This window comes from Haliotis rufescens, unplaced genomic scaffold (genome assembly GCF_023055435.1).
Source record: "Haliotis rufescens isolate VD_foot unplaced genomic scaffold, xgHalRufe1.0.p SCAF_57, whole genome shotgun sequence".
NCBI lineage: Eukaryota > Metazoa > Mollusca > Gastropoda > Lepetellida > Haliotidae > Haliotis > Haliotis rufescens.
Window position 1 is genome coordinate 131,520 of NW_025964301.1, and position 18,929 is coordinate 150,448.

Below are 18,929 nucleotides of genomic sequence, written 5' to 3' on the forward strand. Positions count from 1 at the left end.
ATCGCGTTGGGGTGGAGCTCGCTTTTGGACATAACAAGGGAGGTAACTGCGTGCGTACCGAATGTGATAAATCAAAACATGGCGACCAGGAAACACGTGGGTGAGGACGAAGGTGAAGTACCGGCCAAAACATCCACAGAGTCCGCCCAAAGTGGAAAACTACAGTTATTTCTAAAGTGGTGTGATGACAACGGATTTTGTGTCTCGAAAAAGGTGAAAAAATATGCACAGATTATCGCGCAGTGCTGTTTGCATCATCTCCATTGTTTGGACAAAGTAAACAAATGATATTCAAATTTCCCCGATTCATTCAGGCATTATTTGATCAACTGTTGCTTCGTTTTCAAAGTCAAATTGATAAATCGATATTGAACTTTCAATAGGAATGGTCAATTTTGTTTTGTTACGTTTATGTGAGATATTATGTGAATTTGTCGATATATTGATTTTATGTCAATCGTTCAACCAGACAAAGGTTTTAGATCATCAGTGTACGAAATGAACACAAGTGTGTATTTTCCCATAATTTTAAGACCATATCATTTAGTTTTGGACTCTTTCTTGATATATTATTCGTTTATAGTAGAATTGTTGTTTTTGGTGTCTTACCATCATTTTTCTATGTGGTTGTAGGTGAAAGTTGGTAAAGAGGGATCATGTGCACAAAATGGCATGGTTGCTGTAGCTGACATTGAGAAGGGAGAGACGCTGTTTGTCATCCCAAGAAAAATGTTATTGACACCAAGCACATGTGGCATTGCCAAATTGTTGGAAGAAGGTAATAAGCAATGTGTACATTTGATAGTTTTTAGCACATTATATATTATTAATTGCAAGACACGATTCAAAAAGCTGTTTGCAGCATCAAAGGAAGCAGTAACTAGCTTTATTCATTATGAATGGAATTTACATAATTAATTTATTCAAACACTGAGCATTACAGGGATTGAAATTGAATCCATGTCTACTACCTTGAATAGTGATTACGTACAGCAATATATACCCCCAAATCGTATAAAAGTCTTCTAAGCCTAAAAACAAACAAACAGGCAACTGGGCTAGTGCTAATTTCCATCCCTGTATACATGGTATAAGATGAAATGGCCCACAAGTAAAAGTTATGTTTAGGCAATCAGATTCATCAGACTCTATAAATATCAAATAGCCTACAGGAACTGTTGCTACATACCAAAAGATCAGCAGGAATCTGTCTATTCCTGTGCTCTATTGCAATTTGGAACATGTTCATAACGCACATGGTAATGTTATTCCCAAGGAATCAACTTGTGTAGTTGAAAATGAAAGTGTCTTCATTGATGTTTCAAGTCAGGAATCGTTTATTGATTTATTTTCATTAGGTGTGCACTGTGTGTGCGACCACAATTTGAAATGCTGATGAATACGTATGAAAATATGTTTGGAAAATTCTGTGTATTGTCTTTTAAATAATATTTCATCTTGTTGGCTAAGTTTACCTACGTGAAAAGTAGAAATGAAATTATGAAAGAATTCTGAAATTAACGTTGGATTACTGCGATAGATAAAACTAAACAAATTCATAAAAAATTACAGATGAAAAAATGCGTACAATATATTGTGGTAATTCACAATACATGAATCATAATAAGTAAAAAACAAATGCCTGACCAATACCCATCACTTATGTTCATGCAGACATGACGTGTGTTTCAGGGTCGGCGGAGCTGCAGAGCTCTAGTGGCTGGATTCCCCTTCTGATCACACTGATGTACGAATACAACAACCCGCAGTCAAGATGGAGGACGTACCTGGATGTCTGCCCCGACTTCAAGGAGCTCACTCTCCCCATGTTCTGGACTCAGTATGTCTTCTTTCATATCACACTTATCATCCGGGGTAGAATAGGTCTTCAGCAACCCATGCTTACCGTAAAAGGCGACTATGCTTGTCGTAAAAGGCGACTAACAGGATCGGGTGGTCAGGCTCGCTGACTTGTGTTCATGATATCAATCACTGGATTGTCTGGTCCAGACTCGATTATTTACAGACCGCCATCATCATGATCATATAGCTGGAATATTGCTAAGTGCGGCGTAAAACAACAAACAAACCAAACCAAATCTTTCATATCACACTTATCATGCTCATGTCGGAGTGGAATGATATTTTCCTGTTCCTTATGACAGGTGACAAGTACCGTATTTGATGTAATAAGCGCCCAGGGCGCTCTCAAAATTAGAAAGAGGGGGCTCTTATCAGAATATTATTTTGGTGAAAAAAACAGAGTTGAAAGATAAATTTTGTGGTTTATGGTGACTGATATGTTTATATACGACAGATTTTTTTTTCCAGAATTTAATTGCCCATAATTAAGGGAGCATATTACACACAAGTGCGTATTATACACGAACAAATAAGTCTTGTGTAAATTGATCAATCGGAAGGGGTGCTAACTGGGATTGTTCACCAGCCAATATATTAGCAAATATTGCCTTGGGGGCTTATTAGAGCAGGGCACTTATTACGTCGAATAAGGTACACCATTTACAATAATGATCCATACAGTACCCCAATGCTATAGTTCTTTAAAGTTGGCATATTTTGAGCCAAAGTGTGTATCTTTCTCACTTCTGACAAAATCATGGCCTAATAGCGTGTATACAGGGATACATGTGTAGACTGATTGATCTAGGATTACAAATTGAGTGCCTTTGGCAAATTTTGAAAATAATTGTGATATTGTTTGAAATTTAACCACTAGGCTACCCGACCTCCCCAATTATTGTCAATAAAATGACAATCTTGAATATTAATACGAAACATACACACTACCATGTACATGCCAAGCTATGTTCCTACTCTTTGACCAGGCAACAAAAACTGTTGTAATTAGCAAGTTATGATGTCATTTTGTCAAAATAACAATGACCACCCAGCAGTAAATGGGTACCCGGTAGGATGTGATGATAAAGTGACTGTTAGACGTCTATTGCCCCACAGACAGCATGCAGAGTGAAAGATTCACTATTGACCAGGAAAATATTTATAATGCAACTCTTCAAGCATTCATTGTGTACACAGAGACTATAATATATTTATGTTTATCATATGTTTATATGTTATCAATCATTTGTGCAGATCGGAGCGCGAGGAACTGCTGAAAGGAACCGGTGTGATTGAGGCAGTTGACCGTGACCTTGTCAACATAACACATGACTTCAAGAAGCTGGTACAACCTTTCATCCAGAAGCACAAGGATGTGTTCGGGTAGGTCAAAAAGATACTTCTGAGGTTTTGTGTTCAGCTTTCCCAGTTAAATATTATGTATAATAAATGTATTAGATATAGAATAAAGAAGTAAGAAATGAAAATCTAATAATATTCCTTTAATGATTGCATTAGAAATGTCAAGGATGGAGACAAGGAGGATGGTTTTAATTAGGGATTTATATTATATATACATATATATTCAATATAAGTAGATATAAGTACATTTTACAGTCACATAACTTTCATGACTTTCTGGACCGCCTCCGTAGTCTAGTGGTAGAGCACGCCTGGAGAGCAGAATGTCTAGGGTTCAATCCCCAGCTGTGTCATACCAAAAGATGGTACTTGTTGTTACCCTGTCTGGCGCTCGGCATTAAGGGGCTAAAACAAGGACTAGTCAGCTCGGGATCAGTATACTGTGTCTGAGTAGGGTATTCATGTTAAATTAAATCATTGAGCTAGCGCTATAAATCAGCATCAGTCCGGACTAGTACAAGCAGCCGCACTCATACACGTGCATGCACGTCGCTATATAAGTGCAATAATCTTGGATGCAACGTTAAACCCCATTTCACCTCACCTCACCTTCATGACTTTCTCTTTGCAGGCCATTATATGATGATATTGAGTTCTACAAGAAGATTGTGGCATTTGTAATGGCCTACAGTTTCACAGAGCCCGTCAAAATGGATGGTGAAGAGGAAGACGAAGCTGACACAGTTACCTCCCCTCCCATGATGGTGCCCCTGGCGGACATCTTGAATCATGTGGCCAAGAACAATGCAAATCTGGAGTTTGAGAAGGACTGCTTAAAGATGGTTGCTATAAGTGATATCAAAAAGGTAAACTTATAGTTTGGTAGGAATGAATTTGGTTAAAACTGATGCGAAACATCTTTAAGATATTATTGATGTCCTGGTAACAGAATGGAGAGAAAAAAGCTGGAACAGAATTTTTCTGTTATTGTTTTTAAAATTAACCAAACTATATGAATAACAAATAAGGTATTCACAAAAAAACACATTTCAAATAGTGGAGAGAATTCTTTTTGAAAAAATCATGGAGTGAAAAGCCCAAAAGATTTATTGCCTTAGTTTTTATTTAACCGTTTTTTTCAACCAATCGGATTGTGGCACACACTGACATTTGTTTGTCAATGTTTTTCAGGGTGAGGAGATCTTCAACACATACGGTCAGGTGGCCAACTGGCACCTTCTTCATATGTACGGCTTCGCTGAGCCCCACCCCAACAACCACTACGACACCGTCAGTACCATACACTTCTCTGTAACTGATGATAACATCCTCTCTAGTTTCAAAGTCTTGCTCATGTTATCAATCATTGGATTGTCTGGTCCAGATTCGATTATTTACAGACCGCCATCATATAGCTGGAATATTGCTGAGTCCGGTGTAAAACAACAAACCAACCATGCTAGGAAGGTCGGTGGTTCAATCCTCGGCCCATCATACCTAAGTCGTTAAAAGATGGTGCTTGTTTGTACCCTGCCTGGTGCATGGCATAAAGGGGATCAAACAAGGATTTCTTAGTTTGGAGTCAGTATGGAGTGTCCAAGTGGGGTATCCGTGAACTGCGGCATGGTATCTCAGAGGGCTAGCACTAAGGGGGCTAAGTCCGGACTAGTACAAGCAGTCACACATACATGCACATTGCATTATAAGTGCAATAATCTTGAACAGATGTTAAACAGCCTTTCACTTCATCTCTTGACTTACATCCTGTATTCAATATTCAAGTGTGAAGACCTCTTGCCACCCCATTCAAACTTTACAGTTGACTTTTAATTTTGCTGTGTTAAGGATGAATAATTACGAGTATGTAAACTATGACATGTATGGATCAGCTGGTCATTGCGTGAATCGCTTACTATATATTATATGGATGCAGGTTTGAAAAGCATCTCATTTGATTCCCAGTGTTTAATATCTTCGATATTAGTTTTCGATAAGTTTTCGCTACCGCTAAACAAAGATCTGAGGACATCCCATTACGGGTCACGCCAGAAAGACCTTTCGCAAATTTTGACTGACCAATGAAATGACTGACAAGAAATCGACATTAGCCAATCAGAAGGCAGCTTTCTCAAGCTTTACGACACTAGTTTCAAACTGGCGACTACGCTTCGAAACATATTTTGACGTATTCTCGATTAAAAAATTTAAAACTGATAAGAAGAACATTCTGGAATGGCTTATAGATGACCTAGATTGTAATGGATATGATCATAAAACCCATAACTGTCGTTCGGAGTACCTCTTTTTAAATATTTCGCGGTTGCATGATTAGAAAACCCATTCCGACTGTCACTTTCATGATCTGGTAAGCGACGCTCTGATTGGTTGGATGAAAGGTCGTTCTGACGTGACCCGTAATGGGATGTCCTCAGATCTTTGTTTAGCGATAGCGAGAACTAAGATCTGATTTTAATGAGATTGCGGCACTGCATCCATTTGCAGTCTAGGTCAAGCCATGTCATTTGGACAACATTGGGAGATGTTGCTTGTTGTTACCCTGCCTTGCATTCGGTATGAATGGAATAGAACAAGGACTGTCTGGCTCGTAGTCCCTATACTGAGTGGGGTATCCATTTTATCTGCACCATGGTATCTAAGTGGGCTAGGTCTATAAAACCGGGGACAGCCAGGTAGCCTAGTGGTTAGAGCATTAGCTCGTCACGCCGAAAAGCCGGGTTCAATTCCCGGCGTGGGTACAATGTGTGAAGCCCATGTCACTCAATCACACGATCCAAAACCAGTATTAGTCTGGCCACAGCCGCATATACACACGTGCATGAACGCTGCTGTATACATGTAATTGCAATAATGTGTAGTTGACATTAAGCCCTCCTCTCTGTACAGGTTGACATCCCACTGAGACTGGTGCTGGACGCGGCAAAACAACTCGACTACAACACCCCACAGCTGCTGCAGGACAAGTGGGCCTTCCTACAGGCCATGGTGAGATAGTGCATCCCGACTACCAGTAGCTTCGGTTAAAATAGTGACGTGCTTGTCGTAAGAGGCGACTAACAGGATTTGGTGGTCAGGCTCGCTGACTTGGTTTATGTATGTCATCGTATTCCAATTGCATGGATCGATGCTCATGATGTCAGTCACTGGATTGCCTGGTCCAGACTCGATTATTTACAGATCACCGTCATATAGCTGGAATATTGCTGATTGCAAAGCAATGAAGAAAGCAAAGAACATAGAGTGTACAAGAATATTCAGCTTGTAAAACCCCGTACTGGCTACTGATTATCAAAGATGGAATTGCGAACATTAATGTAAATGTTTAAGAATTCAATAATAATTTCATATTTAACTTATAAAACCAAATTTGCTTCTGATGGTTATGGCTGCATGTGTGTCTGTGTTTTGTCTGCAGGATCTGGCATCGGATGATGTGTTTGTTGTGGGTGTTGACGGCATCCTGACCGAGGAAGAACTCTACAGCACACTCAAGGTCGGTACACCACAGACCCACAAAGATTCCGGGGTAGAATAGGTCTTCAGCAACCATGCTTGCCGTAAAAGTGACCATGCTTGTTGTAAAAGGCGACTAACAGGATTGGGTGGTCAGGCTCGCTGACTTGGTTGATGCATGTCATCGATCCCAATCACTGGATTGTCTGGTCCAGACTCGATTATTTACAGACTGCCGTCATATATCTGGAATATTGCTGAGTGCCGCATTAAACTGCAAACAAACAAACAAAACAGTACACCACATTTATCTGTATTTGTAAAACCTGTTGTTTTAGGGATTATCTACTTATACAAGGCCGGAGTTAACTTTTTTTGACAGGGGGGGGGCAAATATTTGTACAAGTAACACTTGTCCCAAACTTGATTCAAGTAAAACTGTTTTCTATAAAAAAAATCCAAGGCCCCCCCCCAATGCTGAACAAGGCTAGAATTTCTGGGCTCCATCGTAGCACCACCAGTGACCATTACAAGTCATGCCCCTTCCATGTCACTACTGTTGACCAATCGGTCTGTTCTCATATCACTTGCATTTGCTTTAAACAAAATGGCGGTGCTCAGTCAGGACAATCTGATCGATAATCAAGATCTATATTTTAATAAGATGGGGCATTACTTTGCAAAGTGCATCAAATCACGTGAGCACCTTGATTAAAAACATGAACATTTTTTGGAAAATGTCTGTTGATGCTGAGTTGGTGGCAGACGTGCTTTGCAAATCCTGTAATCAACCAAAATCTGCACAGCAATTTACAAACCGTATGTCAATTTTGTTACGTGATTTTGATTGGACTATGCATAGACTTGTTAGTCCAGCTAAAATATAACTCCATAATTCCAGCCTAGTTTGACAAGGATGGAAACTGGACCTTTATAGTCAGCTAACTCCTTTGCCTCAGGGAAAATGACTTCCATTATATGCCTCAGCAGTTGCAGACAGCATTTTGAATATGCAAGATGAGCCAGAATGCTGGCTGATGCCTTGAGATGATGGAGGTTGCTTCATTGTTGTAGGTGTTGTCAATGACCGAGCCAACGTTCAAAGAATACCAGGAGAAAGATGGATGGAGTGATGACGACAGCGATGATGAGGATGACGAATCTCTTTCATTTGGTATGTATTTCCTACCCATTCTGTGTACAGTGTTGGTTGTTGAAGAAAATGTAAAGGTGGGGTGAATAGCAACAAAAACATTTCCTTAAAACGAACAGTTAAACAATTAGGCTACAAAAAATAATAGTCTTGGTACTCAGGCACCGCCCGCATGATCATAAAGTTTGCCGCACATTTCGTTTTTATTTCCATTGTTAAAAAAAACACCCAAAAATCCTTAAATATTCCAAGTCCAACAATAGTCAAATACTGTATTCCAGTATCTTACTCATTAAGGAATACATTTATGTAGGGAGGCCCTTTCCCAGGTTTTTGTACACAATTGTTTATTGATTACACAACTGTTTATTGGTTAAATACTAGTTTGAACAACCAAAATATAAAAAAAGACACTGCCCGCCCGCACTATATTTTCAAAAACAACTGCCTGAGAACCAATTCTTTTTTTTTTTTTTAACCTTATTCAGATTTCCTATCTTCTGAATCAGGAATGAATGTCTGGGATTGATGGTCATGCGCGACAAAATTATGAATTAACATTTTCTCAACTTGCTTGCACACAGCAGTACCGTAAAGCTCACCACTGTTGACAATCTGACAGGGCCATGGGCAATGATGAGCTCTACCCATTTTTCTATCAGAGCAAATCCAACAGCCTGTGGAAGATGCCTACAATCACCACATCTAATCTAGCAGAGGAATAAAGATGTCATTGAATAATTTCCACTCTCTATACTTACAGAAAAGATGAAAACCCTTCCAGAAAGCTGGAAGACCATTTTATCGAGGTATGTGATTTGTGTAATGTTTTATTTATACAAGTCTTTGACATATATGATAGAAAAAATATATGTATATATATAATGCATGACTTTCTTAACAAAGACGCCTGTGAAGATCCCGGGGTAGAATAGATCTTCAGCAGCCCATGCTTGTGGTAATACACATAAATCATAGTCATAGGACCCGTGAAGATCCGAGGTTGAATAGGTCTTCAGCGACCAATGCTTGTCGTAAGAGGCGACTAACAGGAGTGGGTGGTCAGACTCGCTGACTTGGTTGATGCATGTAATCGATCCCAATAGCGTGGATCGATGCTCATGATATTAATCACTGGATTGTCTGGTCCAGACTCGACAGACCGCCGTCATATAGCTGGAATATTGTTTAGTGCGGCGTTAAACAACAAACCAAACCAAAACTAAAAAATCTAAACAAAGACCATAATCCACTGAAAAATTGGGACTTGGAACCATGTAGGATCATATGAGCAAAGGGAGACAACTCAGCAGCACATATAATCCAAGTAAAAGTGTAACCATACGGTTAGGTCGTGATACTATGGGTGCTATGCGATCTGTATCCTGATACATTATTTTTATTTCACAAGCTGATATTCCTTCTTTTTGCAGGTGAATCACAACCCTGAATCATTTACTATTAAATTTCAGAGATCAAAGTTGGGATATTGTTGGGCAGAAACCTATTGGTAGAGGGCACTGTGAATATTAGCTATTTATGTCCAATCGGTAATACTAGAGAACCTGCATAAGCTGGTTGAACAGTTTCTGTTATCATTCACATGTTTTCACAGCATCAAAACTTGTAATGAAATGTATCGTATACCATGCATGCGATACAGGGGTCATAAATCGATGTATTGTATCACTGTATCATTACTCCACCAGTAACCTACCCGTGAAGATTCCGGGGTAGAATAGGTCTTCAGCAACCCATGCTTGCCGTAAAAAGCAACTATGCTTGTCGTTAAAGGCGACTAACGGGATCGGGTGGTCAGACTTGCTGACTTGGTTGATGCATGTCATCGATCCCAATTGCGTGGATCGATGCTCATGATATTAATCACTGGATTGTCTGGTCCAGATTCGATTATTTACAGACCTCCATCATATAGCTGGAATATTGCTGAGTGCGGCGTTAAACAACAAACCAACTAACCAACCACTAGTAACCAAGTTGATTCATTTCTTGATGCTTAGATTAAGGTCTTATTTCAGTAGAATACCAGAATCCTGCACCCTGTTTATAGTCTCATCTTATTTAAGTCTTGTTTGGTGTCATTCAATAAGGCCTCATTTCATTTCAGTTGTGCAAGTGCCTGTCTGAAGCGCTACTCGACTAGTCTTGAAGAGAATGAAAAAACAGCACCATCCTCGTTACCCACAATACACCGATTTGCCTTCCTGACAAGCCATGGCCAGATGAAACTTGTCCAGAAAATAACTGAATGTTGTACATAATGTAGAATAAAATGATCTTATGTAGATATTCTGTGTCTGTGGATTTACATTTCTCAGGCCCGTGAAGATCTGGGGTAGATCTTCAGCAACACATACTTGCCGTAAAAAGAGACTACCGGGTAAGCTTGACAAAAGAGGCGACCAACGGGATTGGTTGGTCAAGCTTGCGGACTTGTTTAATGTGCATCATCAATCCCGATTGTGTGGATCGATGCACATGATACCAGTCACTGGATCGTCTGGTCCAGACTCGATTATTTACAGTGAGTGAGTGAGTGAGTGAGTGAGTCGGGTACCACTATTTGCTGTGGTCAATCCAGCCTAGACATTGGTGGATTCTAACCCTTTTTACTCCAACTTAACATTTTGAGGAAATTGGATGTTTCTCCCCCCTCAACATGAACTTTGTGACATTTCAGAGTTTAGTTTCCCATTTTTGTCATGCATGCTTGTTTTGACCTACTTTATCATAACTTTCCACCCACCCCTCCAACTGACTTTTTTTTAACAAAGTGTTGAAAATCGTTAGTAGGGTTTTTAATAGATCAAGTCTGCAACTCTATATTACAGTCTGTCATAAAGACCCTGAAGCAAATATATCAAAAACAGCCATGTCTATAACAGTGGGCAAGTCTAGATTGCAGCAGTTTCAGGGTCTGTACAAATCGGCTGAATTCGTGAGGACAGAGCTTGTAATTATCATCAAGTCTCTCGAGTTCATCAGTGAACCAAGACCTCCCTATCCTGCCCTGCCCTCACTATGGCCTAACAAGGTGTGATTAATTGGAGACCTGGTGTGACATACACTATCTTTGCCCTTTCTTTACACTTGTTTCATTGTTATTCATTCTGCCGAGTTGAGGGAAGGATTCTAAAAGTTTGCATTTCTGATGTAAAAATGAATAGGAACATAGACGAGCTAAAGTGTTTCAATACAGATGAAATCATTCGTCCAAAACCAAAGGCATCATTGAAAGTTGCTCTCCAACCACTCACTCCAGCCGGTAGTGGAAAACCATTAACATTAGAGCTTGCTCCCTATTCCTACAGGGCAGTAGAGAGAGTGAGTGAGTATGGTTTTACGCCGCTTTTAGCAATATTCCAGCAATATCACGGTGGGGGACACCAGAAATGGGCTTCACACATTGTACCCATGTCGGGAATCGAACCCGGGTCTTCGGCGTGACGAGCGAACGCTTTATCCAACAGGCTACCCGACCGCCCACAATGCAGTAGAGAATACAAGCCATGCCGATGTCATTGTTGTGTCACCCTTGATCGCACCTATGAAGAAACAAACTGAGAATTGTTTGTCATTAGGACTCAAAGCTGTGAACCTGAATGATGTCAAACGGGAAGAAATATTGACAAATGGTGAGAGTCTGGTATCTACAATACAGGAAATGACTGTCGATGACATAAAATATTTAGAAGTTGACATAGTTAAAGATAAGATTTATGGATGAACAACTTCTTTATAACAATTAGGAGTGACGTTTTGGTGTAGGTTCTAACACTGTTCTCCAACTTCTAAATGCCTCTCCAAGAAGTTGGATGTAATATTCACCAGTCCAGAATCTATTCTTGGACATCAGAACTTTGTGACTGTTTGTTGTTTAGTGTTGCACTAAGCAATATTCCAGCTATATGACGGCAATCTGAGTAATTGAGTATGGACCAGACAATCCATTGATTAATATCATGAACGTCGATCCATGCAATTGGGATACTATAACATGCATCAACCAAATCATCGGGCCTGACCACCCGATTCCGTTAGTCACCTCTTACGACAAGCATGGGTTGCTGAAGACCTATTCTACCCTGGTCTACTAAAAATAGGCGGGTTTTGTTTCGTTACAATAATGCAAAAACATTGAGAAAGCAGGTAAGTTGATTTGTCAGTTGAAAACTTGCAGGGCCATTAACTCCCACATCCCTAAACTTAAGGAATTTTTTATCTGACATCAAACTTTGTAACTGGTCCATGAGTTTCGTCAAATGTCTACCATACTTATGTTATAAGTATACAAGCTTCCTTAACCATGTTGACACCGAACTTGAAGAGTGACCCTGGTCTTCAACGTCATCTTGTCACATGCACAAATACTTGAAGGGTAGGGGTTACCTACAGTACTCAAAAGTTTCTGAATGCATGTTGAAACTGCAAGCAATTTCATGAGTGAGTTGGGTTTAACGCTGCTTTTAACAGTATTCCAGTTATATCGCGGCGTGTCAGCTTAATGTGGGAGGAAAGCCCGAAGTGATGCAGGTCTCAGATGTTTACCACTTCCGTGAAACCCACGAGCATGGGTATGGTGCTGACAAACCTAGAAACATTATTGGGGCGAACCCGGGATTCAAACCCACAACCATAGGTTTCTGGCGTGCCCAAGGGACAACTCTGCACAGCGAATCGCGGCGCCTTAGACAACTGGGGCACCCGTGCCCCCAATTTCAAGAGTGAAAAGGTCTAATAAATCTGACACAATCAAGACATGGCTTCTAAAATTTTATAGTGTGCTTGACATCCAGAACAGGAATTTACAGCTGTGAGGTAATAGAGGTAGGGAATTCGAAGGAATTGTAATGCATTTAATGCCAAAAGATTTAAAGAACTTGCACAACATGGTCGCTGATAGGAGACAATTTAAGAGTGAAGGACAGGCGTTAACTATCACGGCCATATAAAACTGTCCGTAACCATGGTAATAGTTAATCACAGAGGCTAGACGAACAAGAGTTGTTAACAGTGTGAGCAACAGTTAACTCCACCAAGGTACAATGACAGCCAGGTCACGACCAACACGCTCTCATCCCAATCAAAAATATACAGCTCTCTTGTAACAGAAGTGTAATGGGATGTGGAAGTATCAGCTGCATAACAGGACAAAACCTTTTTGCATGACATTTATTCCAATCAACAATTTTGTAAAATTCTATTTAAAAATTTTAAGTTGTGTTAGTGGACATAATTCCTTCCAACGTGTGACCAGTCTCTTCCACTGCTGGACACACATTATTCACAACGCCATCAAGGAATCACTCATACTTTAAACATGCACAAGTAATTAAAACACAAATTATTTCAAGTTTTATTCAGATGTGTAATAAATTATCACTTGTGAAAGTGCATGGGATCTTTAAAAGCAGGGAATATTTACAATAAACAGCACTGAACACCTTCGACCATCCAGCGAATACACGTTTTAAATGCCATGAATGTTACAAAAAATGTGATGTGAAGGTTTTCACGAGTAATACTTGAGACTTGTCCATCCTATCTGGATCACTGGGCTGTGCCAAGGTGGCTTTGAGGGTCACTAAAATGCTGGATTAAAATACCCTTTCATCCATTGCAGGAACTGATCACTCAGTCCGAGCTCCTACAATGAAAATTGTCTGGACCAGAAATTGCTGTGGTTTCAACCACATGATAAAAATCTCCGCTCTAAAATCACTGTCCTCATCAATCAGTCTTTCTTCTGTCTTTGTTTCACTTTCTTCTTTTGAGGCATCTGCTCCTGCCTATTCCACGGTCAAATCACCTAATTTTTCTGTCAAAGTCTCTGCTTCACTTTCCTTAGATTTTTCTTGTGAATCTTCTGCAGACTTCTCTTCTGAAGACTTCTCTTCTAAAGACTTCTCTTCTGAAGACTTCTCTTCTGAAGACTTCTCTTCTGAAGACTTCTCTTCTAAAGGCTTCTCTTCTGAAACACCATCTGCAAAAAGATCAAAATAACATTTCAAGAACTACAAGGTGATTCCAGGGGATATATAATTTGTTTATTGACATGCTGTTTAATGCAGCACTCAACAATATGACAGTGGCCAGTAAATAATCGAGTCTGGACTAGACAATCCAGTTAGGGACTTCATGAGCATCGATCCACACAACTGGGATACGTTGACATGCACTAACTAAGTCAACAAGACTGATTATCCGATCACATCAGTCACCTCTTATGACAAGTATGGTTGCTGAAGAACAATTCTGACCCCTATCTTCATGCTGCCTGCATTGTGCAAGTGTGCAAGGGATTTCAGCCAGCAATATTACTTCTGAATCACAGTATCTAGCCAAGAATCAGGTCTGAATCAAATCAGGATATTTTGAGAATTGAGAATGTCTCTCAGGAAAGTGGATTTTGCGCCATATAAATAGCCTTAGTAGTAGTAGTAGTAGTAGTAGTAGTAGTAGTAGTAGTACAGGAAAGCTCTCTTTAACTTACTTTGTGCTTTTTTAACTGTTTCCTCCACTGACTTCTGTGATTCTTCAAATTTCTCCTTGAACTTCTGAGCATCTGCAAAGTTATCAAAACAATCATGATATGCATTAGTGAGCTGCTTTTAACAATGTTCCAGCAATATCATAGCGGTGGACACCAGAAATGGGCTACGCACAGTGTACCCATGTCGAGTCTTCGGGGTGAAGAGCGAATGCTTTAACCACTAGGCTACCCGACTGCCCCATTATGATATGCACAATAGGGTATTGTTTCCAACAGCAAGTATCAGACATTTCAACAATGATGATAAAAACCATAAAAACAAAGTTTCTTTGATTGATGATTTACAAAGTTACTCGGCATAATACTAAGCGTGGAATTTCAAGCCATGGATTGGTTTGTTCCCATTCAGTGATACAATTTTGACTTAGTTATAAAACAACAACTAGATTGTGCGAAGCCCACGGTCGCACCATCGGATTATACTTCCATTAAAATCAAGTCAAACAGAAAATTATTTCAAATCTGTTTTATCTATTAAATCAGCAGCCAAAGACATTGAAAACATGCAGCTTTTTCAAATATTGTGCAGTTCTGGAACGATCACTGTTCAGAAATTGAGTGTTGTGTACTTCTTTCTGTTTCATGCATACACTTACTTTCGGCGTTTGCGAATCTAATAGCTAGTAATTCGGCTTTGGACTCCTCATCTGCAAAATCTGCTGGTGTTGACCACACCCACGCCCGATCACTCCCACAGTTTGGTTTCAGTTCCATGTGAGGTGAAACTGAAACAATCACAGTATTAAATAATAGGGCCGTGAACCGTTGTACAATCATAATTTATACAGGATACACACACTCATAACACCATCATGCCTCATGATGGCATGTGGTCCTATGCACAGCGCATAGGTTACAAATCAGGTTAAGTAACGTCGGTTGCAGAGAATAGGTGGATGGCTGACCTCGTTTTGCAGCTTGACTCTGACTCCTGAGAGTTTCTAGGGCTTTGGTCCTGCCCCACACTGAAGTAAGTACATGTAGCACATGTGGTGTCCCCTTAGGCAAATGACCTTCTTCAAAATATGCCTCTGTTCACCAAGCAGTGAATATGGGTACCCGGTAGGATGTGCTAGTAAAGTGAATTAACAGTATAGCAGCTGACAAGACAGCTTGGGTTGTATACTCCCCAGGGAGCGGAGAATGAAAACTGAGTGCACACTGATCCACTGACCGTGGTACTAATTTGAGCATGCACCGAGTGAATAGAGGCTAGCACAATGCAAGTACATACAACATTAACATTATTATCATGAAGGAATAATTTCACTCACTATAATGATTTGCACATATCTTCAGTGTTTTGTCTCTCCTCATCAGTATTCGTATCAAATGTGTGCCTTTGTGTTTCAGGATTTTAACCTCCCCTGTGCCCCGCTCCTTCCATTCGGCAGGCTCAGATGTATTGTCAAAGCGGAAAAGTTTTGCTCGTCTGTAAAATATAGTGTGAAATTAGAAACATCTCTAAAGAAATTTTTATAAATTGATGCAAAGTTGTCAAGGAAGCATTACATTTATACCCGTCCAATTTAAAAAGTACAAAATCTGGGATTTACCTGGCTTATATATTGATGGGAGTCCCTTGGACTCAAATCCTTTAATTGTAGAGGTCCAAGATTACAAGATAGGGGTCCCAGGGAATGTAAAAAGTATGAGACAATTTTTTCTGTGCCCGTTGGATTTAGCAAATTTAAGTTTTCAGAAATTGAGCGCAATAATGTAAACATGTGAACAGTCAAGGTTAACTTGCTCAGCATACTCATCAATCCTTACAATTTCAATATTTCTTCTTCTTCCTCTTCTAATGTCTTTATTTCCACAGGATTAAGGGTCACAACGGGTTCAAAGTGAAGTTCTGGCGACTCTGGAGCATCATCCTAGAAAACATTTCCAAATTTGTCAAATTGAAATACAAGCAGAACAATCCAACAATAACGGTTTTGTTGTCAACTGTATTCATTGCACAAGTAATCAGGAATAGACAATAGCTGTACTGTGTACATATACGTCCGCCAGTTTTTCCACGGCAAAAGAGCAAGTACAACATGTGGCAAGGTGGCACCCCAACCATTTGTCTATATTCCTTCTCCAATCATAATCTTCATGTTGATCTAGCATCTATTACCGGGATCTTGTATTTACAGGTGAAATAAGATTCCTTAGTAACACTTTCTAAGATGTTTACATACAATTATTAGCCATAACACTAAAGTAACTGGGGACTTTGAGGCATTCTACCATACAAAGGCTTGACTAAGTTCAGGACAGAGCGATTAACATTTCATGCAATTAGTATGCATCTTAAAATGTGATCTGTGTTATAAAAAAATGCTAAGCAGAAAGCACTATTAGGTTGAGGGGAGCTGTCAAAGAAGCTTGTTTATTTGCAAATGACACTTCCCAGTTATCCATCATCAGAAAATTAACGCAAATCATTAAATTTCAAACTAACTGTAACACATAAGTTACCTTTTCGTCTGCCATAATGGAACGTAATGCAACTGATTGACTTGGATTTCTCTGTTGATGCCTACTGTCAAATCAATCCTGCAAATATAGTCGACTTCCCGCTGAATTCAGATCGAGGCTGTTACCTTACTCCTTATATTCTTCCGGTTTTATAAGTTATGTTTTTCGGATTTATACGTGCTATTTCATTAAATATTATTTGTTTTTGACATATATAATACATCATTACCCGCAATGTGGGCGACCTCTTTCCAAAGCAACTCCTATTATTGAAAAAAATAAATATTTTTACCATGTTCTTAAAAATAATGATCCAAAATGGCGGCGCCTATGCACCACGGGGTGAGTTACCTTTCCCGGCTGAGGGGAGTTTTTCAAACAGATTTGTTTTTCAAACCGTTACCTGGTTAATCGAGTGTCACTGCGTCACCACATCTGATAATCGTTGTCAAGTGTCTCCATACTGTAATCAACTGGTTTTCCTGACCAAGACACGATTATTTCCCAAGATAAGGCGTAAAACAACATTCACCCCATTACCAGATTACACATGACAAATGAAACTAACTTTCAGTGGAATAGGGTAAGACTTCCCTCCGTTAACCCCTCAAAAATATATATAACTAACAGGACTGAGCGGCAATGCATACATAAACAACTTTTGGAGGGGGATACGGGCGGAAGGCTTTCCTCTATTTTATCTCAGGCTGATGCGATTAAAGAATCTGTTTGCAACCCAATAGTTTGATAAAAACTAGATATATCTCAAGAAAAAATTACAAGTTTCTCAAATAAATATTTATGTGTGCTTTTTTTATCCTTAAGGTTATTTGTGTTAGGGTTGGTTGAGGTTATCCCTATCTCTATCCTTAGCCTAAGTGCATTGAAATAAAATAGTGGCGAACATATCCAATTGCTGCTCTGGACTCGTTGCTGTAGGCCTATATCACAGCTACTCGTAAGTATAAACGTTAACTGTGTTATGATAGTTTCTGGAATGCTTTGAACATGTTTGAGTGGAATTACCCCTACCTCCATTCGAAATTGGTTAGAAAAGAACCCATTTGTTTAGACGATGTCCCCTTACCCAACTCAGGTCGTATGCATACTGATTATGCATAATCCAAAACTTGGTGAAGAGAAAAATGGAATTGATCAATCCTAATTGATGTGTCGTAAAAGTTGAACAAAGAACATGAAACATTTTGCGTATGAAATACTTAATAGGTTAGTAAGCCTTTGCCAATACGATCCATTATTAATTAACTACCGCAATAATATAGCGTACCATGCAATGTTATTTTGCCTATGCTGTAATATCAAAATTCTTTTGCCTGGGAATTGGACAAGATAAAGCACTTTCAGCTGCTCTACATTTTTGCATTACAAAACCCAAAGGAAGCAAACAAACCCATTTGCTAATAGTGTAAATAATAACTAAATAGTATTTATAAGGCCAGTGAAACATAAATTAATTATGAGATTTTTATTCAAATTTATCAATTAAGGTGGAAGAGGCATTTTAACTTTGATGTTATTTTAAGCTGTTTGTGGTACATATATTAATCATGTAAATCAGATGGGGAATAATCCTTCAGAAAATTATCTAGATGCTGGGTATTCGCAGGGATAAACACTACTCAGACACCCATACAAAAATTCAGATACAGTCATGCCCCGCTTATACGGACTTCAGATATCTGGAAACCTCGGTTCCTGGACGATTTTCATTCAAAACGAAATAATTACTATATAAATTTACCCGTATATACGGAAATTCAGTTTCCGGAACCGGATGGTCATTTTCATACACAAAACACGTAAATGCACACAAAATTGTCTCACTTACCCGGACAATACACTTCCGCTGGTGGTAATCCTTTGATTCGTGAGAAGTCAATTAACCAAGTGACACTGAATTACGTTTGAGACGAGCTTGTTTATTGTACATGTAATTCCATTCGATAAATATGGTGTCTGTGGAGGTCAGAGGTCAAAGTTGTGACCTCAAACTGTGAGTATGGCCTGTCAACCAGC

The 18,929-nt window shown here is 39.4% G+C and overlaps 3 protein-coding genes across 4 annotated transcripts in view; 2 read left to right on the forward strand and 1 right to left on the reverse strand.

The window, feature by feature from the left end:
* The first annotated feature begins 49 nt into the window (after nt 1–49).
* Nucleotides 50–10,157, forward strand: LOC124137839 (N-lysine methyltransferase setd6-like). Its single transcript, XM_046504309.2, has 11 exons — nt 50–213; nt 634–778; nt 1,693–1,840; nt 3,118–3,246; nt 3,857–4,091; nt 4,417–4,515; nt 6,130–6,228; nt 6,659–6,736; nt 7,771–7,870; nt 8,613–8,658; nt 9,978–10,157. Exons 1-11 carry the CDS (start codon nt 79–81, stop codon nt 10,129–10,131), a joined length of 1,368 nt encoding a protein of 455 aa, XP_046360265.1. The 5' UTR covers nt 50–78; the 3' UTR covers nt 10,132–10,157.
* A 2,871-nt stretch (nt 10,158–13,028) lies between these two features.
* On the reverse strand, nt 13,029–17,048 carry LOC124137838 (ran-specific GTPase-activating protein-like). The gene is made up of 6 exons (XM_046504308.2): nt 16,893–17,048; nt 16,197–16,300; nt 15,698–15,855; nt 15,020–15,148; nt 14,364–14,435; nt 13,029–13,853 (listed from the first exon to the last, which is right to left on the reverse strand). Exons 1-6 carry the CDS (start codon nt 16,905–16,907, stop codon nt 13,660–13,662), a joined length of 672 nt encoding a protein of 223 aa, XP_046360264.1. The 5' UTR covers nt 16,908–17,048; the 3' UTR covers nt 13,029–13,659.
* Nucleotides 17,049–17,129: 81 nt separating this feature from the next.
* Nucleotides 17,130–18,929, forward strand: part of LOC124137837 (tRNA (uracil-5-)-methyltransferase homolog A-like) — a 36,002-nt gene continuing 34,202 nt past the window's right edge. The window contains exon 1 of one of the 2 annotated variants that reach the window (XM_048385286.1): nt 17,130–17,234. The gene's annotated coding sequence lies outside the window, so the exon portion shown is untranslated. Of the gene's footprint in view, nt 17,235–17,712; nt 17,851–18,929 lie in introns of those variants that run through there. The other variant, XM_048385287.1, reaches the window with a different exon arrangement.

Coding starts and splice junctions, on each gene's coding strand:
- LOC124137839 (XM_046504309.2), top strand. CDS start 79: ATGGCGACCAGGAAACACGTGGGTGAGGACGAAGGTGAAGTACCGGCC. Junction 4,516..6,129: donor CCAACAACCACTACGACACC/GTCAGTACCATA, acceptor CTCTCTGTACAG/GTTGACATCCCACTGAGACT. Junction 6,737..7,770: donor AACTCTACAGCACACTCAAG/GTCGGTACACCA, acceptor TCATTGTTGTAG/GTGTTGTCAATGACCGAGCC.
- LOC124137838 (XM_046504308.2), bottom strand. Junction 15,149..15,697: donor GATATGTGCAAATCATTATA/GTGAGTGAAATT, acceptor TGATTGTTTCAG/TTTCACCTCACATGGAACTG. Junction 14,436..15,019: donor TAGATTCGCAAACGCCGAAA/GTAAGTGTATGC, acceptor ATAACTTTGCAG/ATGCTCAGAAGTTCAAGGAG.